Genomic DNA, 26,330 nt, shown 5'->3' with positions numbered 1-26,330 from the left:
CACTATACATGTACATAAGCCCTGCAGCTCACCCGCAGAAAACATTTCCTTAGAAACATTTTTTTTGTCGTTACACTCATAGCTCCAAAGAAAAACCTGCTGTTCTAGTTGGGCTTACCTGGGAATCTTATCTACTGTCTTATCAGGACCTTCAAATATCTCTTTATCATTCATCCAAGCGAATCCATCATCTTGTTCAGTGAATTGTAAACAGAAACTAAGACAAACTTAACCTCAACTTTTCATGTTTAGTTATTTATACATTTTAATCAAGTGAAATTGTGAGTCTGGCACATTGCCTCTGTAAGGAGACCTCTCTCTCTCTCACACACACACACTCACACACTCTCACACACTCTCACACACTCTCACACACACACTCACTCACTCACTCACTCACTCACTCACTCACTCACTCACTCACTCACTCACTCACGCACACACACACGCACACGCACACGCACACGCACACACACACACACACAGTTTGTAGTGTGGTTTTTCCAAATTAACCGTTTTTCTGAGCTGTTACGTTTTTCTCAGTAAATACCTTCACACGTTGTATGGGTAAAGTCAAGAAGGTTGGCTTACAAACTTGTTTGGCTCATTTTACTATTCATTTGAACTGAAATAAAAGTTTTCTTTGTCTTTAATTCTCTTCACCAGAGTACACCAAATTGCTTATTTTACATGTTCAAATCACAAAAAAAATCTGGGGGGGAAAACCCCAGACCCCCCTAAAGGGGTTTGTTTTCGGACATGTCACCATTTTCATGTCTTATGAGTTTGCATGCCTGACACTAATGAGGCCACAAAAACCTAAATTTATTTCTGATGACCAACCTGTTCTTCACTGTGTCCTTTACTTTTGGGAGAATCAGTGCAGGCACACATGTCATGGTTGAGCCGATCGCCTGCTCTAATATGCAACTTAAAATGGAAGTCTGTAATTGGGGCGGGGGGGGGGGGGGGGGGGGGGGGCGCCTGCTAAGTGCCTGCATACCCCCCAGAAAGTGGGTAGTTGCGCCCCTGATGCCGTGCACAAGCAATATCTGGAAGCTCAGGCCGATCTGACTAACAGTAAGAGAGATATGCGAGTCACAGACAGACAGACAGACGTTTCTTGAAAAAGCCACTTTTTGTAGGATTGCTTGGGTAAGAAGCCATAAACGTTTGCAGCCGTGCATTTTAAAGGTTTGTGTTCCAGCTACGAAACCTCCTAACCTTGGCCTTAACAAGACTGGGGCCAAATGGTTATGTCCCAGAGAGTAAAATAACCAGTGAACAAAATTCATTACATCCCAAACCCATGTCACCTCGCTCCAACATGACATATACAAAAGCAAAAAAGAAAGACATCTGTGAAAACACTGAAAGAAACTCCAATACTATCAATTTCTGTACCAGAATGGAGAATGTGAGCTTATGCTTTGTCACAACCAGCTGTAGAAATCTTCAACCCTTTCTTTAATCTAAAACTAAAAACACTAATGCCCTGTTGCTATGCTAAATCATTATTTACTAACATCTAGTTATATGATAGCAAAAGATTGGATAGGTCATACAGCATAAGTAACATTGAGTTTTCTTGCTTTGCCAAAGTGATACCATGGGCCATTCGGACAGAGAGCCAGTCTGCAAAGAAACTGCGGCTGTAGAGAGAGGGCCAGAAGGAGAAAGAGGCTAACAGGAGGCTGGACAGAGAGAAATACAACTCTGTAGACCTGTACCTGCTTAGTGGAAACCAACAGGTACACAGCACAAGAACAATGCACAGTCAGAGGACACCACAACCGGTAAAGGGACAGTTCAGTTTTTTTGAAGTGTGGTTGTATGAGGTACTTATGCATTGTTAAGTCTGTGACCTTATGGAGATGGTGATATAGGATAATGGCGATAAGAGTTTGGGGGAGATGACGCTGCAGCAGAAGTCAGCCTTGTTCTGCCGCAGAGGGGGACAGCAGTATGCTGTATTATGCTTACTTAATAAATAAATATCCATTAAGTACATTCAGTTGTAAGCTAAATTTAGGATTTTTTCAATGCTGATTGACTGATACTCTACAATTGAAGGGATATTTGTTTTTTAGGTAAGCATTTATATATCTGTAATTTTTCTGCTGACTCACCTCTGCAATCGCACAAGGCTGACTTCTGCTACAGCAGCGGCTCCCCCAGTCTCCTTATAGTGACCACACTGATCACCATCTCCATAAGGTAACAGACTAACTGTGCGTAAGTGCCTCATATAACTCCACTTCAAAGATACTCAGCCATCTCTTTAATTTTATTATACGCATTATCCCACACACTAAAACAAAGTTTTTTCTCAAATCTTCCATCTCTACATGACTTAATGGAAATGCTCTTAATGACAACATTTTTTTTTGGAATTTGGTAGAAATGTTGTCAGTAGTTTATATTATAAAACCAAAATGTTCATTCTACTCAAACAAATGCCTATAAATAGTCAAACGAGAGACACTGAACCTTTGGAGTGGTCTCTTGATTTTTTTCCAGAGCTGTTTATGACAAACGAGACCATTCTCTAAAAGAATGCTATCTTATTGTATAACGCTTTTGCTCTGATTCTCAATGAACTTTGACAAATGGATTGCCAGGCAGACCGGGAAAAAGCCTGTGTATGCATGGTACTAAATCAAAGTTTACTTTGCTTCACCATCGTCATATTACCATTATTAATCTTACATAGTCACATACTGTATAAATACAATACCTCATGGCCATGCATCCTGCGGTTTCACTTTCATTCGCTTCCTGAACAAATGCATGCTCTGACTGCGCTGGTGTCGTAGAAACCCTACCGCTTTTGTCCAAAGGAGGCACTAGAATCAACAAAAACTGAAAGTTCCTCATAGTCACTATAACAGATTTATCTAAACTATTTAAACCCTGTATTTGCTAGTTCTCTGATTATCTAAATAGTACATTTCTGATTGCCTTGTGGACGATTTGAGATTTCATGTTGACCACATGTTGCCCTTGGTACAAACTGTTTTAGGTGAGGAAAAGACTGAGGAATGACTCTGGTGTTTGCTGCATAGCCATCACAGAGAATGCAGAAAGAGTCGTGTTCGGGGTCACAGGAAGCAACAACCATGTGTTCAGCTATCTTAAGTGACACTGCTAAGCTATTTACCACTTTCTTTAACACTGTGTATGAGACAAACTTAAGGGTGTTTTTTATTCAGTTTTATTTGTTGTCTAATGCTGTGCATGTTTGCTCTGACAGGCTGAAGGTGTGGGACCCCTTCAAGAGAAGCTACAGGAGCATCAGTGGCTATGGGAACCTGTCCATAGAAGTCTCCAGTAAGCTTCACATGACGGAGGGAGGAACCAAAGCTATTCTGCTGTCAGGTAGGAAACAATACTAAAAGGGGATCTATATCTCTTACAATGGAATGGAAAGATGTATTAGGGCTTCGGTCATATGACTGAGGCGAGTGTTTGTCTTCACACCGTGCTGCAAAAAATACAATTGTTTCACATCAAGGTGACACATTGCAGCATACTTTCACACTTTGCAGCAAGTGTAATGTTGGAGTTAAAATCACTTGAGAAAATGATTACACACATTGTAGTCAGTGGAGACCTTGGAGTGTTACCCAGAGAATGAATCAAGATAGCTATTTTTAGATGATAGTGGTCGTTAGAAAGTATTGATTCAAATCGGAATATGACAATGTATGCACATAGCAAGGTAATCAAAAGACATGAATTCCCCAATGGGGATTTTCTTGCAGCTATAGATACCACAAAGTGCTGCTGCTTTTCCACTGCCATCTGACACATGATTCTATGGGAGGAAAATGGAAGGATCTGATGTTTATGTATTTCAAAAAAGCTTTTAATGTAAAAATGCAATCAATGGCTGAAAAAAGCCTTAGGGGTAGTTGCTGAACAAACAAACAAAAACACTGGGATGTAGAAACAGAAGTGGAGCATGCATACGCTACAGAAATAGATTATTATTTTTTCCTTCCTTCATTTATAGTAACAGTAAGTGTCCCCCTAACCTAACTATTTTTCTAAATCATAGTTACACAGAATGGTGTATCTTCTTGAAGCAACTGTATTTGGTTAAGTGTAAATCAATCAATCAATCAATGACATATTGTCTTGCTCTAATCCTCCAGGACAGTTGAGCTTGTGGGACCTGATAGCCTGCAGTGTCTTGTCTGTGCTGTCTCTGGATGCACGTGTCCGCTGCATGACGCTGCTTCCTGAACGCACCGCCACATCCATCCTGTTGGGCCTCAGCCAGAGCCCTCATCAGCGTCAGGCCCACATCCACGACTGTCTACTCAGCAACTCAGCTCTTTGGAGAGGAAGACCTGTTCGAAGAGTCCAGCAGCGGCGAGGAAGAGGAAGAGGAAGAGGAAGAGGAAGAGGAAGAGGAAGACTCATAGTATTCTCCTGCTCGTGTGACAGACAGACTATTGCTACAAGGCAGAACATGGGTAAACTTAACAATATAGGCCCACCACCGTAGCTAACAACATGCCCGTTTACAGAGCCCAGGCTGTGGTTTAACACTGGATTTTTTTTCAGCCTACACACAGTATGGACAGGTAGCGGATCGTGAGGAGATATTCAGATTTTTTGACAAAAAGTGGTTTTGAAAACATGCATTCTCCAGAATCGCTGACTCCACCTTTTAGCAGAAATGTCCAAAATAACAATGATGGATGTGACTATTTTTTTATGAATATGAAGTAGTTTAAAACTAGCTCCAAAGCAGTGAGTATTTTATTGTAAGACAGGAAACATTTAGCTGTTTATATCTAACTAATGCGATTTAATTCTAGACTTGAATTGATTGTTAAGTAGTTTTACGTTGTAGGCTCCTGGTACTTTTAGTTGTCATTGTATTGTTCTTTTTTGTGTGAAGCGTCTTGTGTTTCCTTTGCTGGTGTATGAAAAGTGCGATATAACTAAAGGTTGATTGATTGATAGGTAGCATGTGATGTTAGCATGAAAGCACAGCTAAGACTGATGGAAATTCAGTTATAAATGTCTTGTAAAGAATGACACAAATTTAGAAAAGCTATGTTGGGTCAGCACAGCAGACTGCTGTCTGTTGGTCTCATTTTACTTAGTATTTTTCTTTTGTTGTTGCACTATCCGCCCTGCTGCTGTAATGCTGAATACGTCCCCACCATGGGACTTATAAAAGGACTATTCCACTATATGTAAGCTGTACAGACATCTTATTGCATAGTTCATACTGCAAGGAGAAAAGAGAGCAGAATGGCAACCGATTTACTTTACTTTGTTTTGTTTTAATGAATATAAAAAGAAATGTACACAATCGTGATAGTGAACCAAGTAGTGAACCAGTGAAAACATTATGTCCTGTTCCAGTGTCCCATCAACAATCATCTCCTCAATTAAATATTATGAACCTCTTGTAAACATGGTAGGCCTACATGTGTAGGTTACTCTCTACAAGCCATTATTGTATTAGAGAAATACACTGATTTCAAATATGAATACAATTGAGAAAGTTAAAATAAAGAAATGAAAAGAACAGTTTCTTTGACCAAAACTGAAGAAAATAAGAAGAATAATTAGCAGGAGTGCCTTACGTTTTATAAGTGGGACCTTGTCCAGAATGAAGAAGGGACAGTAAACCAAAAGATGCTTTCATTTCTTTCTCATAAGTCACATTAAAAAAATAATGAAAAGTCTCACAAAAAGCAAAACACTTGAAGAAGATGGCAGCTTCAAGCAGATGATTCTCTCAGCAGCTGGACTCCCTGTGAGCTACAGCACAGTTGTAGCCACGGGGAGCGATAAGTGATGTAACAGCACAAGTCCAATCAAAACTTGTCCTTGATTAATAATGAGGGCTGCTGCTACTTATGGTGTTCAATTGTGCTCTTACAAAGACCACAAGTAGCCTACTGTTATCAATTACAGACAACTGAAGTCACTACCTTGATCGGCGGTCCTTTCTGTTTTTGTCCAGGCTTTTGTCCATGGTCTTTTCGCTGTCCCCTCTGCACTTGGGGCAGTACCACTTGCCCTTGGGCTTGTAGGTCAGGCCCACGCAGGAGAAGTGAAACCACTCGATGGGGCAGCCGTCGTTGTCGCAGCCTATCATCTCTCCGTAGGACACCTGCTCACAGAGGCAGTAGGTGGGCTCGTTGGGGTCGATGGCGAAGTCCACCGGTGACGCGTCCCTCTCCTGCTTGGACTTGCGCTTCTTCTTCTTGGCCGACTTGGACTTCTTCTCGCGGGGTGCGAGGGCCACGGACAGCTCCTCGGCCGGGTCGTCCACCAGGGAGCCGTTGGCTGACGCGTGGCTGGAGTCGCGGCTCTCGCTGTTGCGCTGGCGTCGCGGGCGGCGGGCCGAGGTGCGTTCAGGGGCGGGGGAATCGGGGACGCTGGTGCGGCGCTCCACCGTAGGGACGCGCTCGGGCTCGGCGGGCTCCTGCAGGCAGAGGGAGTGGGAGTCCATCTGGCGCGAGCGGTTCTCCACCAGCTCCGTCATCTGAGTCACCACGTGGATCTTCTGGTCCCCCAGCTCCTGGCTGCTGATGAGCGCCCGCTGCAGCTGGACCTGCAGCCGCTTCCTCTGCGCCGCGTCCTGCTCCCCTTTGTACCGCTCGAACACCTCGTCCACCTCGTTCAGCACCTCTGCAAGGCAAGACACAAGACACAGGGAGGGTTTTACAAATGAATGACAGGTGAGAATTAAAGGAAAAGTGATATTTTTTTTGTTAATATACATATTAAATCACTCTATATTCATTCAGCAATCACTTAAACAGTATGCGCAGATCATACCACAGGTCTCCCAGTCATTCAGCCTCGCACTTATTGCCAGATACAATTTTGAGTGGCCCGCTGTTTTTTATCCAATCAGGAGACAGAACGCTATAAAGAGGCGGCTCTCTGCACCCGTGAACAATGACTCGCTGCTACCCATCGCGGCGGCACTATCTGAAGAAGATGGCTGCATGTTCATGTGGTGGTGACGTAGGGACAAGGGAGGGGACTGCTAAGTGCAGTCACTGACAGGAAGTTAGCTAAAAAGGACCATATCACTTATTTCTCCTTTAAGAGTCAGGAGATACTTTACACATTTAAAAATGTAAAAAAAAATAGATAATGATTTAAAATAGCTCATTCTTACTTTAGTCTACTTTGATATTTGAGCTTCAATGTTTAGCAGATGTTTGTTGTTTCTCATTCATCTGCTAGGGGGAAAGTGTATCAGTGCTCAGCTCACAGAACACCTATACCAGCACAACTTTGTGACAAATATGGTTCCAATCATTGTCCCACATTCAACTATCATATCAACACAATATGGGTCGGGCTTTAATGGAAATAAGTAGAACGAGACATATGCCTACAGATATACCAATATCAGTTCAACATGTGTTATTTCTTGAAAAAAAAAAATGTCTGGGGGGTGGGGGGGGGGACATGTGTTATTTCAGTGTAAACATCTGTTGAAGAGAAACTGAAATGGGACATGCTGTTAGAAGCCTGGAATAGAAGGAAGGCTTCAGGGTGCATGTTTGGACTATTTAGCCTACAGATTTTTTTACTGGTGGATCAGAGGCCTATTAATATAACATATAGCCTAAACAAATTTGATCAGAACCCTGGTTTAGAAGTGTCTCTTATCATGACATTGTGCCCTATTTTATCCGTTGCCCCTCAGACAGCCTGTTTGAGAAGACAGGGTGGGTTGAGAGCATAGGCCTACTGTGAGTAGACTTTTCGATTTTGGGGTTAAGACAATAGCCTATATCCTGAGGGAGGCAGTATTGCAACGTAAAAGCTCAAAGGAGGAGGGCTGAGACTCAGTGAAGGAAGTGACGGCAGTCGAGTCAGATGTTGAAGGGGGGTTGCCTAGAAGAGAAACTGCTCAGCTCTGCGGTTCACATTCGGCGGAGAACCGTGAACGTGCAGGCACCTTACTAGCCCTCGGAGATGTATAATCTCGCCTTTAAATGAATCCAACTGTAACGCGTCGTGAACTCTATCAATGTTTGTCATATTAACTGTCCATGGTGTCGTGGAGCTGTGGACTGGGAGGCTGGTTGTACACCGCTGATATCCCTGCGTCAACACGAACGAACTAACAATGAAGGGGAGTGTGTACATTAATCAAATGTTATCCATGGGCTCACACATCTATAAACACAATATGGTCTTCTACACATCCGCTTTCTGAGTTAGGGGCTATACATCATAAGACACCGAGCAGCTTTATATTAAGAGAAATTACCAGATTTGTTCATTGTTTTCGCTGGTATTTGCTCAATAATCCTCCGCGGAAACACCGAAGTGGGCGGCAGTGTGCCTTGTGTAGGCTACCCATTGAAAAAGTAAGATTTTATTATAAAATAGGGGTGTTTTTTGAATATTTTTTATGCCGAATTTGCTATTGTATACCTAATATTCCGAACGTATGTAGTATCAGGTAATATTGTGTCTGTACTTTTGCCGAGAGGAAGACATATCAAATTTCATAATTTTCATCATTGAGTTTGGCGGCACACAAAACAGGACAGAGTGTCTCCGGGCTGTGCTAACTGACGGATGGCAGACTTGTTTATTTCAAACTGGGTTCGTCAAGGAGGTTACCCACATTTCTGCTAGTCACATTACTGTTTTGTCGAAGTAGGCGAGATATAAACAAGGGGCGCTCGGTTTGTGCAAAATAGGAAGACAAGGCTCGCGCCTGCTCCACCATTTCACTACACCCTGTCACTGCAGTTATGTTTGCCAGTTTTACTCGAGCAGTTGTTATTAATGATAAGAACACGTAAACACAATACCTTGGTACTTTGCATCAATTTCCCGGAGCAGAGAAACATTTCTTTGTATATCCAAAGGCAGGGACTCCACACATTCCAGATAATCCTCCACATAGTTGACCAGTTGTTGCGACTTGTCGGCATTTGGATAGTGGTGGCCTAACATCGTTTCTACGATGCATAGAGACGCTAAAAGAATATGGAGGAAATGTGAAAAATATACTGGTAATATCAAGTGCTTGGCGACTTTGCAGATTGTAGGGCAGTCCCAGGCACCAGTTCACTTCAAACAAAACTCAAGGCACTGCGCATGCGTGAGTATTTTCCTTTTATGGTAGTGTACAGTTTTCTCTCGTTTGTCGTCGTCGGAGGCGGGGCCAGCTGGGTTTGCAGCAACGGTATTGGCAGAGAGTGACCTCATTATCATAACATTTTCCCGGGAAATTAAACCAGTGGGGGAAATTGAAAACACAGCTTAGCCATAGTTAAGAAAGAGACCAAATTTTTTCTAAAAAAAATAGGCTATCTATATATATTTTTTTTCTTAAAGTAACTTCACTAAATATAAAAGTTGGCTAAATCTTTTACTCAGTCTAGGGGTTGTTCACTTAGGCTACATATCTTATGTGAATAGCTCTGCAACTGTCCTGGCTAGCAACAAGCTCTCCCATTGATTTCAGAACAACAGAAACAACAGAAACCTTGTCACATGAACAATATCTTATTCTTTCTTTCTATTTATTGGATAAAGTTGATGTAGGCCTACTTGCATTCTTTTTTTGCAAGTTTTGGGTTCCACCGATATAGTCATCACCTATCATTAATGAGCTGTCTAACAAACTGTGTGCATATGATTGAATACAGTGGAAACTAAGTGTTGATAACTTTATAACACTAAATCTAATAGAGCTGACCAAAGATTAAAACATAAAAAAGCCAACAACTACCAATTAGGCTACTGCCATTAATTTGAGGTATTTGAGTTTAATAATGTAACTAGTAGTGTTTTGTACTCGGTGGTATAAAGTTATTATAGTATGATACATGCTATAGGCCTACTTGATTAAAAGTAAAGGTAACGTATGGGAAAATGACTCGTAATAAAATCACTTGAGTTAAAGTCTTAAAATAGCTTAGACTAAATCTACTTGAGTGTCAAAAGTACATGTCAGGAATTAAAATTAACTCAAGTATCTGTATCAGAAGTAAAAGTACAAAAACTTCAAGTTAATCTCCCTCTGTCCTCTCTATCTCTCTCTTATCTCTCTCTTTGTGTTTTTAACATGTAATCGAAGTGTTCTAGTGCATTCTGGTGAAAAGAATAAAGGAAAAAGCCAACATTTATTTCAGTTCAGATGAATATAATTAAATTACCTATAGTTGCCATTTTTTTCACTTGGATGATATATTTTTATCCAAAATGACGAATTTCATCGAGAAGCGACAAGTTTGTAGGTATGAGTATAAGTTCTTTGAAGTCTCCTTTTTGGTTTTCAAGATGAAATATATTAGGATATATTTAAGCCAAGCTAAAAATATATTATAATAAGGTTTAGTGAATATTTTGGTTCAAAATAAATTTGTGGTTAGTTAGGGTCTTGCCCTCCAAATACCTGGCTATTTGTTTGTCCTAGAAAGCTTTCCCACTTTCTACCCTGTATGGGCGGCCCTGCATATATTATATAGTTTTAGGGGCACATGCTTTGCACTGGGTCATAAGGTTGCAGTGAGACCAGACCTAATAACAATGACATGAATCTGCAGGTTCCTGCTTTTGGCTGTATGATAGACAAGATCATATTTAAACAGTGTCACTATGAACCACATGCTCATGTGTGTGTGTGTTGAGAAACAACACATTTCCTCTTTCTGTGTCACATGAGGTCAGGAAATTCCTCATTGTTCTCTCCATGGATGCTGACACTGACAGCAACATTAAAACTAATGATATTCATTACATGTAGGCTACCTGCCAATACAACTTCTACAGTTATTGTCCCTCTTCTAGTTAGCATACTTAATGTCATATAGGCCTACCACTACAACCATGCTTAGCCTACTACTAACTGTATAGGCTTATGACAAGTAGGCCTACGCTAGTTATTAGTGGTCTACTTATTTTGTGTGCTCCATCATATTGTACTAGGAAGACTAAAGCCACTTTCTCTCTCCGGTAAAATAGGCCTACATTTATATGTTGGTAGAGATATGCTGATGGTAAATGTAGGCCTATCTTTAGACGAGAAGTTATAACACGAACAAACACACAATGCATTTGCGATATAGGCTATGTTTCGTTTTTACTCTGGTGGAAAATAACATGTGACCCTTCACAGCTTTTGGCCGTGGGTTCCCTCCCTGCTGTAAATTTGGTTTCGTTTCCGAAGTATTGAGACTATAGTTGTAAAGTCGAAAAAAAATAATAAGCACTTCCAAATAGTTATTTCAAAATAAAATAGCTACAATAGTTCCTCTTAAAATAATCGATTTTTGATAGGCCTTCCCTAATAAAGATTATGGTAATATATTGGTTATTCTCATTTAAATAGCCTTGATTTATTTTAGTTTAGCTTATTATCCTTATCATCCTGCTCTGGTTAATTCCCTAATTAAAACGATTATTTCATTAAAACCCGCCGTATGTGTGTGTGTGCGTGTATGTGTGTGTGTGTGAATGAATTCAATTATTATTTTATTTTCTTGAATATGATTTCCGGTTGTCGTTCGCCACCTGTAGCTTTACGTGGCTGTTTACTTATCAGTGGAGACGCTGCGCTGTTGAACATTGAACTAGTGTCAGAACAAGTGGAGCAAAAACCTGTCACCATGAAGAGAACACTCGTGTACATTTGCTTTGCCTTCTGTGCAGTCTCAGGTAAGACACTTTATGTTTTCTGAAACAAAACATTTCGAAGAGGGTTTTTGGTTAAACTTTAATAAAGGACTTTGTTTAAAAACGTTAATAAATATGTCATAACAATAAGTCATAACATAACATTATCATGTTGCGTCACATGGTGAATTATGTCAAAATCAAGATCTCCTAAATAATTATATGCCTTTATTATTTTATTAGGTTATTGTGTTTGCATGTTGTCTTCATTCTGTGTATAATCGAGACATTACATAGGCTTATTTTATGAACCCTTACTTCCTGGATTATTAGGGAACAAACATTTCCGCAGTCTTTGGGTAAGTAATGCTGCAGGTCTGAGTCACATGTCTGCTGCAGGCAGAAGAGCGCTCTTATTTTTTTGAGGATAGGATCAATCTGCGTTCAAACCCATACTTGAAAGCAACAGTGAATATTTGCATTTAACAAAACAAAAATCGGGGAGTAACATTAATATTAGACTAAGGAAGCATATGATGTCAAACGAATCGGCCAATAATCATATGAAGTAGAAATATTGATTGTTTGGGGGTCATAGTTTGTTACTCTTTTATGTTTGCTTAAATTCCCCACGCATCTGTCTGGCTCAAGCTGACTGCCATATGTAACATGAAAGTTTATATTTTATATACTTTATATAAGACTTAAAGTGGTAATATCAGCTGTTGTTGTGAACATGGAAAGCTGTCAACTATCAAACAAAGCCAGTCTTCTCCTTTTAGTGCATTTAAAGGACCTGCTGACAGTGTTTTAGACATTGAACATTAAAGCTGCACTAGTCAGAATTATTAATGTTGACAATGGATAAAATTACTCTGTGTAATGTGAAAGTGTCACTTGTGTTGACGAACCCCCAGATTATTATCCCCTAACCCCATAGTTTCCCTCAGCTTTAGGATGTGTTTCTTAGCCCATTTTAGCTGTTTGTTTTGTTCCGGCTCACAATTCAGTTAGCATTATTAGCATGTAGCCTAGTTAGTAAAGAATATCTAGCCTATTTAATTAGCCAAAGTGTTTTTTCATGAGTTTGTGGCAGACCAAAACAAAGTTAAAAGGAGTAGACTGGACTTACATTCATCAGTTGGCACACCTCCAAATGATTGCTTATCTTGCTCTGAGCTTTCCAGAAGTCTAAAAAGGCACCTGCTTTCTGACCCAACAACTTTGTTTAAAGGCCCATTTTCAGGTTAAAAATTTAAATTTGGTTTTCTACTAGAAACAGTTTTCGTGGGGTAGTGTCCAGAAAACCCAATAGTTCAGTGCCATTGCTAAATCTACTCTTATCAGCCTCTTTCTTAAACGCTCTATTTTAGCTAAGCCCAAAAAGGCTCTGATTGGCCGGACCCACGTGGGGGCACCAGCACTGCCCACTCAATATGGAGGACTTTGTGGGTTTGGGTTTACAGGGGCGTTAAGTTGTAAAATGGTCTATGTTCGTATGAATATGGAAATTGATTTGTTTCTTCCCTGTCTGTCTTTCTGACCGTAGTGCTGTCATTGGCTGAAGATGCGAGGCAATCCGAACCCTCCGCCACTGTGTCCCCTCCTGAGGAGTTTAGCCCCTCTATCGAACCTAACACCACCACTACTAAGCCTACGACCGCCAAACCCCCCCCTAAGACGACCACCACCACCACCACTCCCCATCCCAACACAACCACCACCACTGCCCACCCTAAAACTACAACCCTCGCCCCTAACACAACCACTGCCCACCCTAAAACTACAACCCTCGCCCCTAACACAACCACTGCCCACCCTAAAACTACAACCCTCGCCCCTAACACAACCACTGCCCACCCTAAAACTACAACCCTCGCCCCTAACACAACCACTCCCCACCCTAAAACTACAACCCTCGCCCCTAACACAACCACTCCCCACCCTAAAACTACAACCCAGAGCCCACCCACTCCTCCTAAGCCTACTCCCTCCACCAACTTGACCACAGGAAGCTACAACCTGACCAATGACAAAAAAGAGATCTGCCTGATGGCTCAGATGGCGCTACAGATCCGACTGGTGTCACCAAAGGTACATTACATCAGACACAACGGGAGCTCCGCAAATGATAGCTCAAAAGGTCTAGCTAATCTTTAATATTGCATTTAAGGGATATAATAAAGTTACAGTGCGTGACTTATGTCGCCCCCATGAGGAATTCTAAGTAAGCACCAACTCTGTCGGCTAATCTACAACACCAGTTTCTAAACACTGCCATACTGAGAAATATAGAGAGTTTTGTAGAACTCATAGGCTTCATCAACTTTGTGACAACTTGTTTGGCGATGGCTTGAATTTAACCGACATTCAATTACATGAAAAACTTACGCACTATAGCTTTAAGCCCTGTAGAAAATCATCAACATTGGTAGAGCTTTCTGCACGAGCCTCTGACTCAGGTTTTTAGGAATGCAGTTGTCAGCAATGCTCAGCATCCTACTTTTCGGGAATTGAGAAAATGTTTTTTTTTAATGCAAGTTTTGATTTCCTCATTGTGGTGCATTTGGTGACTGGAGGAAGGTCAGGTGTGTGTCATCTTTGTGTCATATGACAATTGCTCACTCTCAGGCAACAATGTGGCCTTCCAACCAGCCTGATTTATCTGGTGTTTGTCTTTCAGGCCAACGGATCCTTCATAGTTCAGCCAAAGTTGACGAAACCATTTGGAGGTTGTAAGGACACCAAGGGCAACCTAACCCTTAGGTTCAAAGAGGGTTTCATCACCTTCATGTTCAACAAGGTACTTTTGATTTCCTATATATTTCACAAATATTAAAGTACAATGTCCATGTGAAGCTGGCCATTCCAATGAGTCCTTATCTTTGCCATTCTACTAAAAGTCTTGAGCACAGGTGACACTGACACATATTGGGACCCCCCTCGAAAAAGAGATGATACATATCAAGGGTTTTTTACTGACACAGTACATTTCAAACGCAATTAACCCATTCATTCTTTTATTGAATAACACATTGTTTGTGTGGTAACGTCAACTAGAAACTTGAATCCGAGGAGAACGGTTGATAAAGAGGAAGTTTAACTGACAAGCTTGTCGTATGAGCATGTGACAGTCAGGGACACTGCCGCAACCCGCCTCATACACAATACACGGTGATACTTTTGGTAATTTTCTGACTGACATGCCAGATGAAAAGGCTGTGAAAGATAATGGTGCTCAGTGAAGCATAATACCAATTTATTGTCAAATTAATTACATAACCCAGGTATATGAAGAACAAATATAAACACAGTGTGTGAACCTTTATCTCACACTAATTATGTTTGCCTATGCCCAGCAACCAGCGGGTACAATAACTGAGATCCACATAAGAAAGATTTGCGTACAAGGGTTAGGGTAGGGTAGTGAGATGTTATTCAATGTGAATCCAGTGTCAAATATGCTCTAGGTAATGCAATTTAGCATTATATTGACTCAATTAATCTGATACGCCAATTGTTTTCTTGTTGAATCGAGTCATCGTTTAGTGGACAACACGTTGAAGAGTCGCTAGAATTGAAAATGTCCAAAGCCACATCTTCAAACGTGATGTCTTGTTTCGTCTGACCAACAGTCCAAAACCCAAACGATGATATATAAGAGAGAGAAGAAGTAAAACAATTACAATGTAAGAGCAGGAACTAGTGAATATTTGTCTTTTCTGTTGACTGGCAAAATGACTGACATGATTAGACATTTATCCAATATTGCTCATTGAGACTGGATCCTTTCAAAACCTCTATTGAAGCTATTGAGATTAATCTAAATAATTGTTAGTAACAAGACTTATAGTCTGAAACAAAAAAAAATACATTCAAAGAACCAGAACAACACAATCTTAAAAAGATGGTGTCAAGTGTCAACTCGGTTATGTTCCAATAATAACACACTCAAGCCATCAAAACAAATCACAGTAATAATTTTAAATGCTCAATGTAGCACCTTGAATACACACAACCTCTGAATAACAACTTTTCTATTTACTTTCATGTCCTCAGACCGCCACTGAGGTCTATGTTGATGCCGTGTCTTTCAGCCTCTCCTACCCTTTAAGCAAAGGAGGTAAGCTTCTAATACTTTGGTTTCATTCCAGTCCCTACGTTAAGTAGGATTTACTGCCATTTTATCGATGAATCTTTCGGCATATCTAATTGGGTCACTGCATGCACTGATATATCAGCTGCAGATGGGGGTTACGCAAGAGACTGGCATTTATTAACTTCCTTGTTTGTGCGTGTTCAACTAGTTCTAGACATAATCTGGAGTGAATCCCTGTTTAGCGTGTGATGCCAGTATCAACTCTGCCAATTGTCAGTGCAATGCGGTGGAACACGTTTGGTGCTAAAGCTGATCATCATCATGTGCTGCTTTGTTTGACTGCTGCAGGTAACGGCCCGTTCACTGCCAACAACAAGTCAGTGCATCTGTTCGCTGCCAAGGTGGGACACTCCTACTCCTGCAAGAAAGACTCGCTCTACATGGGGAATGGCTTGTACCTGGATGTAGACCAGGACAGGGTGCAGGCCTTCAATCTGACCAAGAGCAACGAATTCGGCACGTGTAAGTGTCCTCATGAGGATAGAGAAATAAAACATAAAGAGAGCATGTGTGGCTTAAGGCTGTTCCATACTCCGCGAGAAGAAAGAACAAAGTTCTCGGTGACAGAGCTGCGAGAAGTTCTTTCTGGTCTGACATTACATACTTCACGAGAACTCAACTGCCGAACTACTCACCGCGGCGCATTGTTACCATGGTAATTGACTCAGTAGCGCCAGCTGATTTCACTTCGCTTTCCTCATTGACTTCAGACTGACCAATCACAGAATAGTTCTCAGACAAGCTGCGAGAAGAAAGTTCGGCCCGGGTGATGTGTCGAGAACAAGCTGCAAGAACAGCTAAACAAGAGCTGAGAGAAGAAAATTACGTAATTTTCTTCTCTCAGCTCTGTCACCGAGAACTTTGTTCTTTCTTCTCGCGGAGTATGTAACAGCCTTTAGTGAGACGCTTCTTCATAACAATGCATTTAGAAACACAAGGCGACACATTTCGTAGTACATATACATACTATATTACAACTCTCAGTCTAGCATTCAAAATTATGTAAATAAAAGTACAAAAGTGTTATGGGCAAAATGTATTCAAAGTGTACAATTTAAAAAGTAAGCATAAAAAAAGTTATAGAAGCTTATAAAAGTATATATGCTGTCAAAATGAGCTCCTCCTCCATCTGCTACTACAGTTAAATTCTACGTAGACATTTATTAATGAACAATTATCATTACATAAGATGATAATAGGGCCATTCTGTTTTAGGATTTACATTTTGGTAATGTTACTTCACTTGAGTACATTTTTTTTTAACTTTCATCACGGTTGATTGTTCATATCAGAACTGTCTTTATTATCCCTTACAGTAGATTCGGTTACTTTGAGTATTGGCAAACTGTGTTCATAGTCTCTTTGATTGGGAAGACACAGAGTGGAGGTTTCAGTTTACAAAGAATAAGAAAAACTTTGTTTGGTTGGATCGTAGACGGAAGTAAATTCCTTCTGTTTATTTTTCTGATGTGGCATAGATTCCCGCACTCTTTATCCATACTGGACTAGCAGGTTTACCCACAGTTTAACTGCAAAGTCTGCTGATGGGATGTTTTACAGATGCATGCTAAAAACAAAATGGCTTGCGCATGTTTTAACCTTGAACCTATTACTTTTTAATCTGATAATATAGTACAATAACACAGTATGTGCATGTTTAGTGAATATTTGCCTATTCATCTTTGGCAGCTCGTACACAGCCTACTTCTTGCTGTTGTGTTCTGTTATGTTGTACTTTGAACTTGGCACGCATGAACCTCTGTGCTTTTGCAGACTGGACTTGAGCAAATTTCACAAAATGAAAAATCAACCTTGATTGCCTTTTTATCGTCATTTTCACAATGGTCACTATTATTATGATTTAAGTTTTGTAACATCTTGCAAAAGACACATATGGGAATGTGAGCATTTAAAAATAACATCAATATCATTAAATGTTGGTAGTTACTATAGTATGCGTATACTAAGATGAAAGTTCAAATTGTGTTTGAATAAATAAATGTTTACTTAGTCGCCTCTTATGAACATTCAAACTTATTCTATGTTATTAATTGATTTCATAATATTGGTAGATTTGCATACAGAGTAAAGAAACATTTTCTTGGCAAAATGTACCTTTCAAATGATGTATGTATATGTGTGTGTTTGTGCATGTGTTTTCCAGCTGACGTTTGTGAGGCGGACAGGCCCGACTACCGGGTTGCCATAGCGGTGGGCGTGACGTTGCTGGTGCTCATCATCATCGTGGTGGTGGCCTACCTGATCGGGCGCAGGAGGAAGACTGATGGTTACCAGTCTCTGTGAGGGGGAACTGGCCACCAGGTCACTCCCATTACAATCCAAAGTGAGGCTGTGATCTATATCAGGGGCTAAAGGGAACTTCCACTAAAACCTAAACTGCCATTTGTTCTGGTCCTTTTGTCCCCGGTTTACCGAATTAACTGTAGTAACAGCGGTTTAATTAGTGGGGCCTCTGTATGGAGGCTTGAGTGTGCCAATAGAATAATTTTATGATTGAAATGGACCATTAAATTGATCCAGTTAAAAGCTTTTATAAATTGATCAAATTGCTCTTAGAAGTTGTATTGATGAATGCAAAGTCAAAAATAATACAAAATAATAATAATAAATTGAATTGGACTTTAATTTAGTTGAATAACGCATCGCTGAAATGCTGAATTAATTCATCAATTTAGAATGGCTTTTGCATTATTATTCCAATGACACACTTGGCTCCATGTATCTGGATTTTGAGAAGCCAGTATGAAACAATTTTTTTTTTAATATAACAAGCCAATAGCCAGTCTTTATATGTGTGAAAGTCTATGTCACATGTAAACAAACTCACAAGAGTTTGATCCCAGAATAGTATCCTATCAGAATGGACAGGCCTCTGAGGTAGCATTTATATAGTGGTCAACTGAAAATTAGGATGCTATTAATGACAGACTGACATCTCCATATATGTAAAAACTGACAGCAGACATTCAGTGTATTAGTGGTCAGTACTTTGATAATAATGTGATCTTATACTACATTTTTGACAAGAGGCTACCATTGGTGCCTTTTATCAGCCTAGCCCTACATTATACCTTTACCCAACAGTGGAATTGTGAAGTAAATAGAATACATACAGGGTTTGTCATCTGCTCTATTTAATAATACAGCTTGTGACGAAGTTCCTATAAGTGTGGTATGCTGTCTTTTAGTGTTTTGTTATGCCTTTGTTTTCTAAAGAATCAAATTTTCAGCTGTCATCCAGGGATTTTATTTTGAAATAGAAGGGAAATTATCCAATCACAGGGGATTATACTGTGAGTGTTTGCATTACTAATCAATCAGCACAAAGGGAAAATGATATTGGGGTTTTGTCAGTATTTTTATGTATACGTTCAACAATAATTGCACTGATTGGTGTCTCAAGTGATTACCTTTGTCTCTGTCATACTATATGTAACTGATGCAGGGATGGATTGTACAATTGGGTCAGTAAGGAGTCTAGTCTGATCCGGAATAGATTTTAAAAGGGAAAAAAAATTCATCACATTCACTCAGATATACAGTACTAAATAGTTCGACATCTTGGGAAATACGCTTATCTGCTTACTCGCTGTTTTCCCTTGTTTTTGAGTCTTTAAGCTAAGCTAAGCTAAGTCTCCTGGCTTTAGCAGCATATATAATGGGCAGATGATGTCATAGATGTGTAGACCTTATCATCAAACTCACAAGTGAGCAAACAAGCTAATCTCCCAAAATGTCAAACTGGTCCTTTAAATGCGGAGAATTGACAGATTGATAGTGTTGCAGATTAATTCAACATTTAGGAAAAATCTAAGTGGACATTACAAAGAAACATCATAAATATTGTAATTTTGACAAAATCACTTTTTGTCAAAATCAGTAAATATCTCTTCATGATCCAAAAAAAAAAAAAAAAATCCAGTGTAAATACACCGCATAGGCTCTGTGAACTGGCATGTTTACATTCCTTTTATTTACATACCCTTTGTTTACATACTAGTTTACAGAGCCTAGGCTGTGTACACTGGATTGGTTAATGTAATGAAAAGTGGTATAGCGGATGGACAGGGCTGTCCGGATGTGATGACTTTTCAAGTGTCCCAAATTGACTGTCCGCCTCTGCAGTAGTTTAGTAGATTAGAACATTTAGAATGAATTAAGACCTGTTGCTCGCACCTGCAGTTTCAGATTCAATCCATCTGGTGGCGCTGTAAAGTTAGGGAATTGGAAATAATGAGGGACCTTACTGTGTACAGTTAGCCACAGTGTGTGAGTAACTTTGACCTGTTGTGAACTTCCTTTGCCAATAAAGACACTTTTATTTCTAGATATGTGTGGATGTGTGTTTGATTATCTGAAGCCGATATAAAAGTTGAGCTTTTCAGCCACAACAGTTGACCAGCAATATGTTTGGAGGAGATAAGGTTGAGGCCTGCTTCTACCCCAAGAACACCATACGTACTGTAGCTACTGTCAAGCATGGTGCTGGTGCTGGTAGTAGTGGTATAATGATGTTATTATGAGGAAAATATCCACTAATTATATCCAGTGTATAATGCTGAAGAAATGCCAGTGTCCGGTTGGATTAGTCCTTTATATCAGCTGTTGACTGAAGTTGATCCGCCATGAATCAGCCAGTCCCCATCCTTCTTTATTTATTTTTTGTTGCAACATATTTGTTTACAAGGTTTCGTTCACAATTTAGGCATCAATATACATTTATAAAGTCCAGTAGCCTAGGCTTTAATCACTTGTTGTTCATCAGAGGTCATTATAAAGGTGCATAGGAAACATTAGAATCAGAAAATAGTAATAATGTATTTAAAAAAGGAATTATATGCCTACAAACATAAAGACAATACATTATACATAGGCTAAATACATCTGAAATAAATAAACATACAAATATTTAGGCTATATCAAATGAATATCACACATAGCGCACGCTTGACGATTCTTCAGTTTATCCTCCTGTCACCCATGTATTGGTTACTGTCACTCTATGTCTCTTGGCGGGGTATAACTGTAAACAGAGTATCGCTGTTCTGAAACATGTGCAATGACAAATTAAAGCTGATTCTTGATTCCTGATTATTGGTAGAAAGCTAGGCTAAATAAAATAAATAAAAAACAATAAATACAATTAAAATATAGTAAATAAATAGGAGCCAATCCCCATCCCGTATTCAGTCTGCGCATATGATGACCGAGAGGAAATAGACAGAAGCAGCTGCATGTCGCAGTGACAGGCGCGGGGCGGGACTCCATAGCCCACCATGATCCACAAAATACTTGTTGTAAAACTTCCGATCTGCAGACTGGGATCACTCGACAAAGGCGTAGAAAAAGTGGAAGACGTCTTTTTGTGAAGTTTTAACGGACTGATTGTGACCATGGAAGGTAAACAGACGCTGTCTTTATAGGCTACACTATCCCAAATCTTCGTAAACATTGAGGGACGTGCGCAGAAAGATGCGTGCAGTTAATCCAGATTGATGATATCCAGATGTTGTGTTCTGTTCTTCTGTTTGAGATTCTAGAAATGTACTTCCGCTGCACACGAGTTTGCGATGCACTTCTCTTTTAATGTGGAGCAACTTCATGCTAAACGTTAGCCTTGTGCATAACGCGTAGTGACATTAACAATACATTTTTCCCGTTTGAAGATGAAGGGTCAGTGGCGGAGGAAGGCATCAGCCCAGCTCAGAGCCCGCTGGTCCAACTCAGTTTTCAGAGAAACGAGAAGAGGAAAGAGAAATACCTGGAGGCTGAGCCTAAAGCTCTGGGGGTAGGCTAGCTGTTTGTGTGTGTGTGTGTGTGTGTGTGTGTGTGTGTGTGTGTGTGTGTGTGTGTGTGTGTGTGTGGGTGTGGGTGTGCGTGTGTGTGTGTGCGTGTGTGTGTGTGTTAAAGAATATATTTACCTAGAGTTTTGCACTAATATAAAGCATCTGTCCGCTGTCCCAGATCACCCAGATTTGCCTGTGTACGTACCAGATCATCAGTGTGAGTGTGTTGGTGGCCAAAGGCATCAATAACTGGGAGTATGACATCTTTTTCTTCATTGCATCTGTATTGGTAAGCACATGGACAAACCAACAATAGATACAAAATAACATGGGTAATGTGAAAATGCATATTAGACAATAAAATAGTGTTTATACTGAAGAAGTTAGCCCTTCAATAGCGCTGGTTATTTTGCCTGTGTAGGTCATTGGAGTCAATGTTGCAAATTGAAAAGCATATAATTTTTTATTCATTGGTGTACATAGGTAGGGGCAGTCCAGTAATTAAGTGTTAATTAAGTGTTATACATCCATAAAGATGGAGGGACAGAATTTAAATAGAATGATCGAAAACAAAGCAGCAGAGGCCAACTTTGAGTATTTAATTTGGGTCAAACTCCATAAACATTGCTTTCCACATTTCCCATGATGCAACAGATGTTACATGTTACTAGGCTTTCTGTCAGGTAAGCCTAATGCTGTGACACGCGTACAGAGGTTACTCACTCACTGATCATATCGGACCAGTTTGAATAAGAATACACAATCAAGCATAGCTTTTGATCCGACCAGTCAAAGTGGTTAGAGGGTCATTGTTTGTTGTTATTTTTACTCAACAATGTCCATTTGCTGTCATAGTTATAAGTAAGGCTGCTTCATCTATTATGCTCTTGTTTCCTGCTGGAATGTGCATATTGCCCACAGCATGCATTCTCCAGCTTGGTCTGCTGAAACAGGTGAAATGTATTTTAATTTTCATGTTTATTTGATAGGGACAGCTGCTATTACATAGACACTTATAAAACAAATCTCCAGTGTACAGCATCACGAAGGAGAAGGGCGGTTTAAACAATCATCAAAATACACATATAAAACATAGCCACATAAAAAAAAACATACAAGCACATACATATTAATTAAGAAAAAAAATCATACACCTGTATTTTATTAACTTTAATTTTACCAGGAATATTCCTGTACCATCCCCCTATCCCTTCCCGTCCCTATACGTGTTCAAGTCTGACTTTCAGTTAAAAAAAAAATCGGTTTAAAAAAAGCCAATTATTTTGTATTACTCTTAGCTAATTTGGGCAGCTCATTCCATGCTTTAGCTCCCTTGATTGAGAAGGAATGTCTGGCCAATGGAGTTTTTTTTTAAACTTCCAAACTTACCCGTTATGCTGCGGTTTGTTTTGATGTTGTGATCTGCATCCTCTTCTCAGGTGCTGATAGCTGGGTGTGTGGCTGTTGCGGCACAGAACCTCCACCTGCCCACGGTGAGTGACCTATGCCACTACCAAATACAGATCCAGGCATACTGACCTCACAACAGCAAACAGAAACTAGCAAAAGAGAAGTCATGATTACTATGTTGCACAATTGGACGGCCAGAAAGAGAGAAGTGCTCTCTCAGCCTCTGCCACTTCCTATATAAGATGAGTCTAATAAGTCCCTGGATAAGGCTGAATGGTGTCCACTGACCAACTCAATGGACGTCAATGGATCGGATTCAGCTGTGTTGCTCGGGTGACTGGGAGCAGAAAGGAGCAAATACAAGCAGTAACAGAGCAGGACCTTTTGATGAAGGAACAGGGAAGAGAAGTTTAGTTTCAAAAACATTCGCACGTCTTGAAACATTTATGTCATATTTCTTAATAGTTCATAGTTCTTAACGCTTTGTATGAAATGATTTCTCTTGTTTTTATGTCGTTTGTTGTGTTTTTTTATGCTATTTGTATTTGACTTATCTTGTTTTACAGTCCTTTTTGTTTGTGAACTTGGGCTATAATACATTTTGAATGAATGATTGATTGATTGAGCAGTAGGCGGCCGGGGGTGGCAATGACCACGATATGGGCATGTTGCTAGCTATGGTTTTCCCCCATTTGTTTACATACCCTTTGTTTACATACCAGTTTACAGAGCCTACACTGTGTATTATTACTAGATGTTTTCCCCCAAGCCCACACATTTTACAGACAAGTAGCGGATCTTTCAGAGATAATCACTGATTTTGACAAAAATGAATTATGACAACAACTGTTCTCAGATTTGCTGACTCCACTTTTAAATTTCCAGTCCTTTTCCTATTTTCTTGTTTTACCAATTCGTAAAATTGTCTTATAGTACTAATTACTCAAGTATCTTTTCAAAGAACAATGCATATTTTTTAAATTCTGTTTTTCTCCTGTGTGTGTGTGTGTGTGTGTGTGTGTGTGTGTGTGTGTGTCAGCTGAAGGCCTGTTTAGGGATGCAGATGGTTGCCTCTGGCGCCTCCATCTTCAACCTTATTTTCAGTAGCAATAGAATGTTTGACTATCCCTCCTCCTGCTATAGCATATACCACTACGATGACAACTTCACATTGCACTATGGCGCCACCTGTCATCAAATTGAGGTGCGCAATAACGGTTTCATATTTTCATGCAGTCGAATAATATTTATAATGAAAGTGTAATGTTGTTTAGTGAGTGGCTTAAAATAACCACAATGTATATATGACCTCTGCAAATTCCTCTCCCACTTGCAGAGCACTCGGTCCCACTTCTACGCTGAGATTATTCTCATCCAGGTTGCTCTGCTAGCCATCTCCGTCACTCTGGCAGCCTACTGCTGCAAGGTGGTCAACTGCTGCGGCCCTGGACCCAAAATGGTGAGCAGAACACTGGCCTTAAACTGTAGAAATGCAGCTGCAAAGATTGACTTTAGTTTCACAAATCAAGTAACCAAGTTTGGACTACTGATGCTTAAAGGTGCTACAAGGAACTTTAAAAAAAAATCTTAAATAATTTTTCATCTGATGATCAAAAATGACATGTAACAGCAAACAAACCATCAGCGCAAAGATATCTTTTATTTTTCCTTTGTCATGGGGACGCTGACCCAGGGAAAACAGCTGGCACAGTAAAAAAAACTACCGCCTTTCTCCAAAGGGGATGCAAGAATTAACACAAACTGAAAGTTCCTCGGAGCGCCTTTGACTATCTAGCAAGCATAGAAGAAAATTGTACCATTTTCCTTGTTTTGTGTCCCTCTCAGGCAGTGCTCACTATAGAAGCCCCCATTGTCCAAGAGTGAAGAGACAGAGTGGACCAAACGCAGGAGACAAGATGAATTTTGCAAACTAACAACTGCATGAATCAATATTTTTTATATCAACTGTGGATCCAAACCGATCAAAACTGTGACCATGTGTAATGTGAAAGGGGTCGCATATCGTGACATTTATTCAACTTTATGAGCTGACAATATGTTCAATGTTGTTTGCAGCTTGTTGCACTATACCTAAAATGTATTAAACAAAATCAGTGAAGGTCCTCATACACATTTTTCATTTGACCATATATTTTTTTATAGGTTTTTTTTAACGAATTAAGTAATTAATTAATGAATTAAGACCTGTTGCTCGCACCTGCAGTTTCAGATTCAATCCATCAGGTGGTGCTGTAAAGTTAGGGAATTGGAAAGAAATGACGGACCTTATCTGTGTACAGTTCAGTTAGCCACAGTGTGTGAGAACTTTGACCTGTTGTGAACTTCCTTTACCAATAAAGACACTTGTATTTCTAGATATGTGTGTATGTGTGTTTGATTATCTGAAGCCGATATAAAAGTTGAGCTTTTCAGCCACAACAGTTGACCAGCAATATGTTTGGAGGAGATAAGGTTGAGGCCTGCTTCTACCCCAAGAACACCATACGTACTGTAGCTACTGTCAAGCATGGTGCTGGTGCTGGTAGTAGTGGTATAATGATGTTATTATGAGGAAAATATCCACTAATTATATCCAGTGTATAATGCTGAAGAAATGCCAGTATCCGGTTGGATTAGTCCTTTATATCAGCTGTTGACTGAAGTTGATCCGCCATGAATCAGCCAGTCCCCATCCTTCTTTATTTATTTTTTGTTGCAACATATTTGTTTACAAGGTTTCGTTCACAATTTAGGCATCAATATACATTTATAAAGTCCAGTAGCCTAGGCTTTAATCACTTGTTGTTTATCAGAGGTCATTATAAAGGTGCATAGGAAACATTAGAATCAGAAAATAGTAATAATGTATTTAAAAAAGGAATTATATGCCTACAAACATAAAGACAACACATTATACATAGGCTAAATACATCTGAAATAAATAAACATACAAATATTTAGGCTATATCAAATGAATTTCACACATAGCGCACGCTTGACGACTCTTCAGTTTATCCCTCCTGTCACCCATGTATTGGTTACTGTCACTCTATGGGCCAGTTTCACAGACATGGATTAAGCCTAGTCCTGGACTAAATGGAATTTTGAATGGAGATTGTCCATTGAAAGTACAATTTAGTCCAGAACTAGGCTTAATCCATGTCTGCGAAATCGGCCCAAAATGTCTCTTGGCGGGGTATAACTGTAAACAGAGTATCGCTGTTCTGTAACATGTGCAATGACAAATTAAAGCTGATTCTTGATTCCTGATTATTGGTAGAAAGCTAGGCTAAATAAAATAAATTAAAAACAATAAATAC

The 26,330-nt window shown here is 39.9% G+C and overlaps 3 protein-coding genes across 3 annotated transcripts; 2 read left to right on the top strand and 1 right to left on the bottom strand.

Moving 5' to 3' along the window:
* Positions 1 to 5,364: 5,364 nt before the first annotated feature.
* Positions 5,365 to 9,032, bottom strand: ing2 (inhibitor of growth family, member 2). Its single transcript, XM_080051680.1, has 2 exons — positions 8,823 to 9,032; positions 5,365 to 6,663 (listed from the first exon to the last, which is right to left on the bottom strand). Exons 1-2 carry the CDS (start codon positions 8,965 to 8,967, stop codon positions 5,957 to 5,959), a joined length of 852 nt encoding a protein of 283 aa, XP_079907806.1. The 5' UTR covers positions 8,968 to 9,032; the 3' UTR covers positions 5,365 to 5,956.
* A 2,536-nt stretch (positions 9,033 to 11,568) lies between these two features.
* On the top strand, positions 11,569 to 20,141 carry LOC307269389 (lysosome-associated membrane glycoprotein 1-like). The gene is made up of 6 exons (XM_080052349.1): positions 11,569 to 11,676; positions 13,184 to 13,728; positions 14,318 to 14,437; positions 15,694 to 15,757; positions 16,082 to 16,255; positions 17,958 to 20,141. Exons 1-6 carry the CDS (start codon positions 11,628 to 11,630, stop codon positions 18,095 to 18,097), a joined length of 1,092 nt encoding a protein of 363 aa, XP_079908475.1. The 5' UTR covers positions 11,569 to 11,627; the 3' UTR covers positions 18,098 to 20,141.
* Positions 20,142 to 21,078: 937 nt separating this feature from the next.
* LOC307269405 (membrane-spanning 4-domains subfamily A member 4A-like) lies at positions 21,079 to 25,387 on the top strand. The gene is made up of 7 exons (XM_080052369.1): positions 21,079 to 21,214; positions 21,481 to 21,602; positions 21,779 to 21,889; positions 23,040 to 23,093; positions 24,050 to 24,214; positions 24,347 to 24,469; positions 24,856 to 25,387. The coding sequence occupies exons 1-7, from the start codon at positions 21,208 to 21,210 to the stop codon at positions 24,892 to 24,894; spliced, it is 621 nt and encodes a 206-aa protein (XP_079908495.1). The 5' UTR covers positions 21,079 to 21,207; the 3' UTR covers positions 24,895 to 25,387.
* Positions 25,388 to 26,330: the final 943 nt, after the last annotated feature.

The sequence above is a fragment of the Ammodytes marinus genome (genome assembly GCF_949987685.1).
Source record: "Ammodytes marinus genome assembly, chromosome: 23".
Lineage (NCBI taxonomy): Eukaryota > Metazoa > Chordata > Actinopteri > Uranoscopiformes > Ammodytidae > Ammodytes > Ammodytes marinus.
Note: the sequence above shows the minus strand (reverse complement) of the source record. Positions and strands in the feature narration are given on the sequence as shown.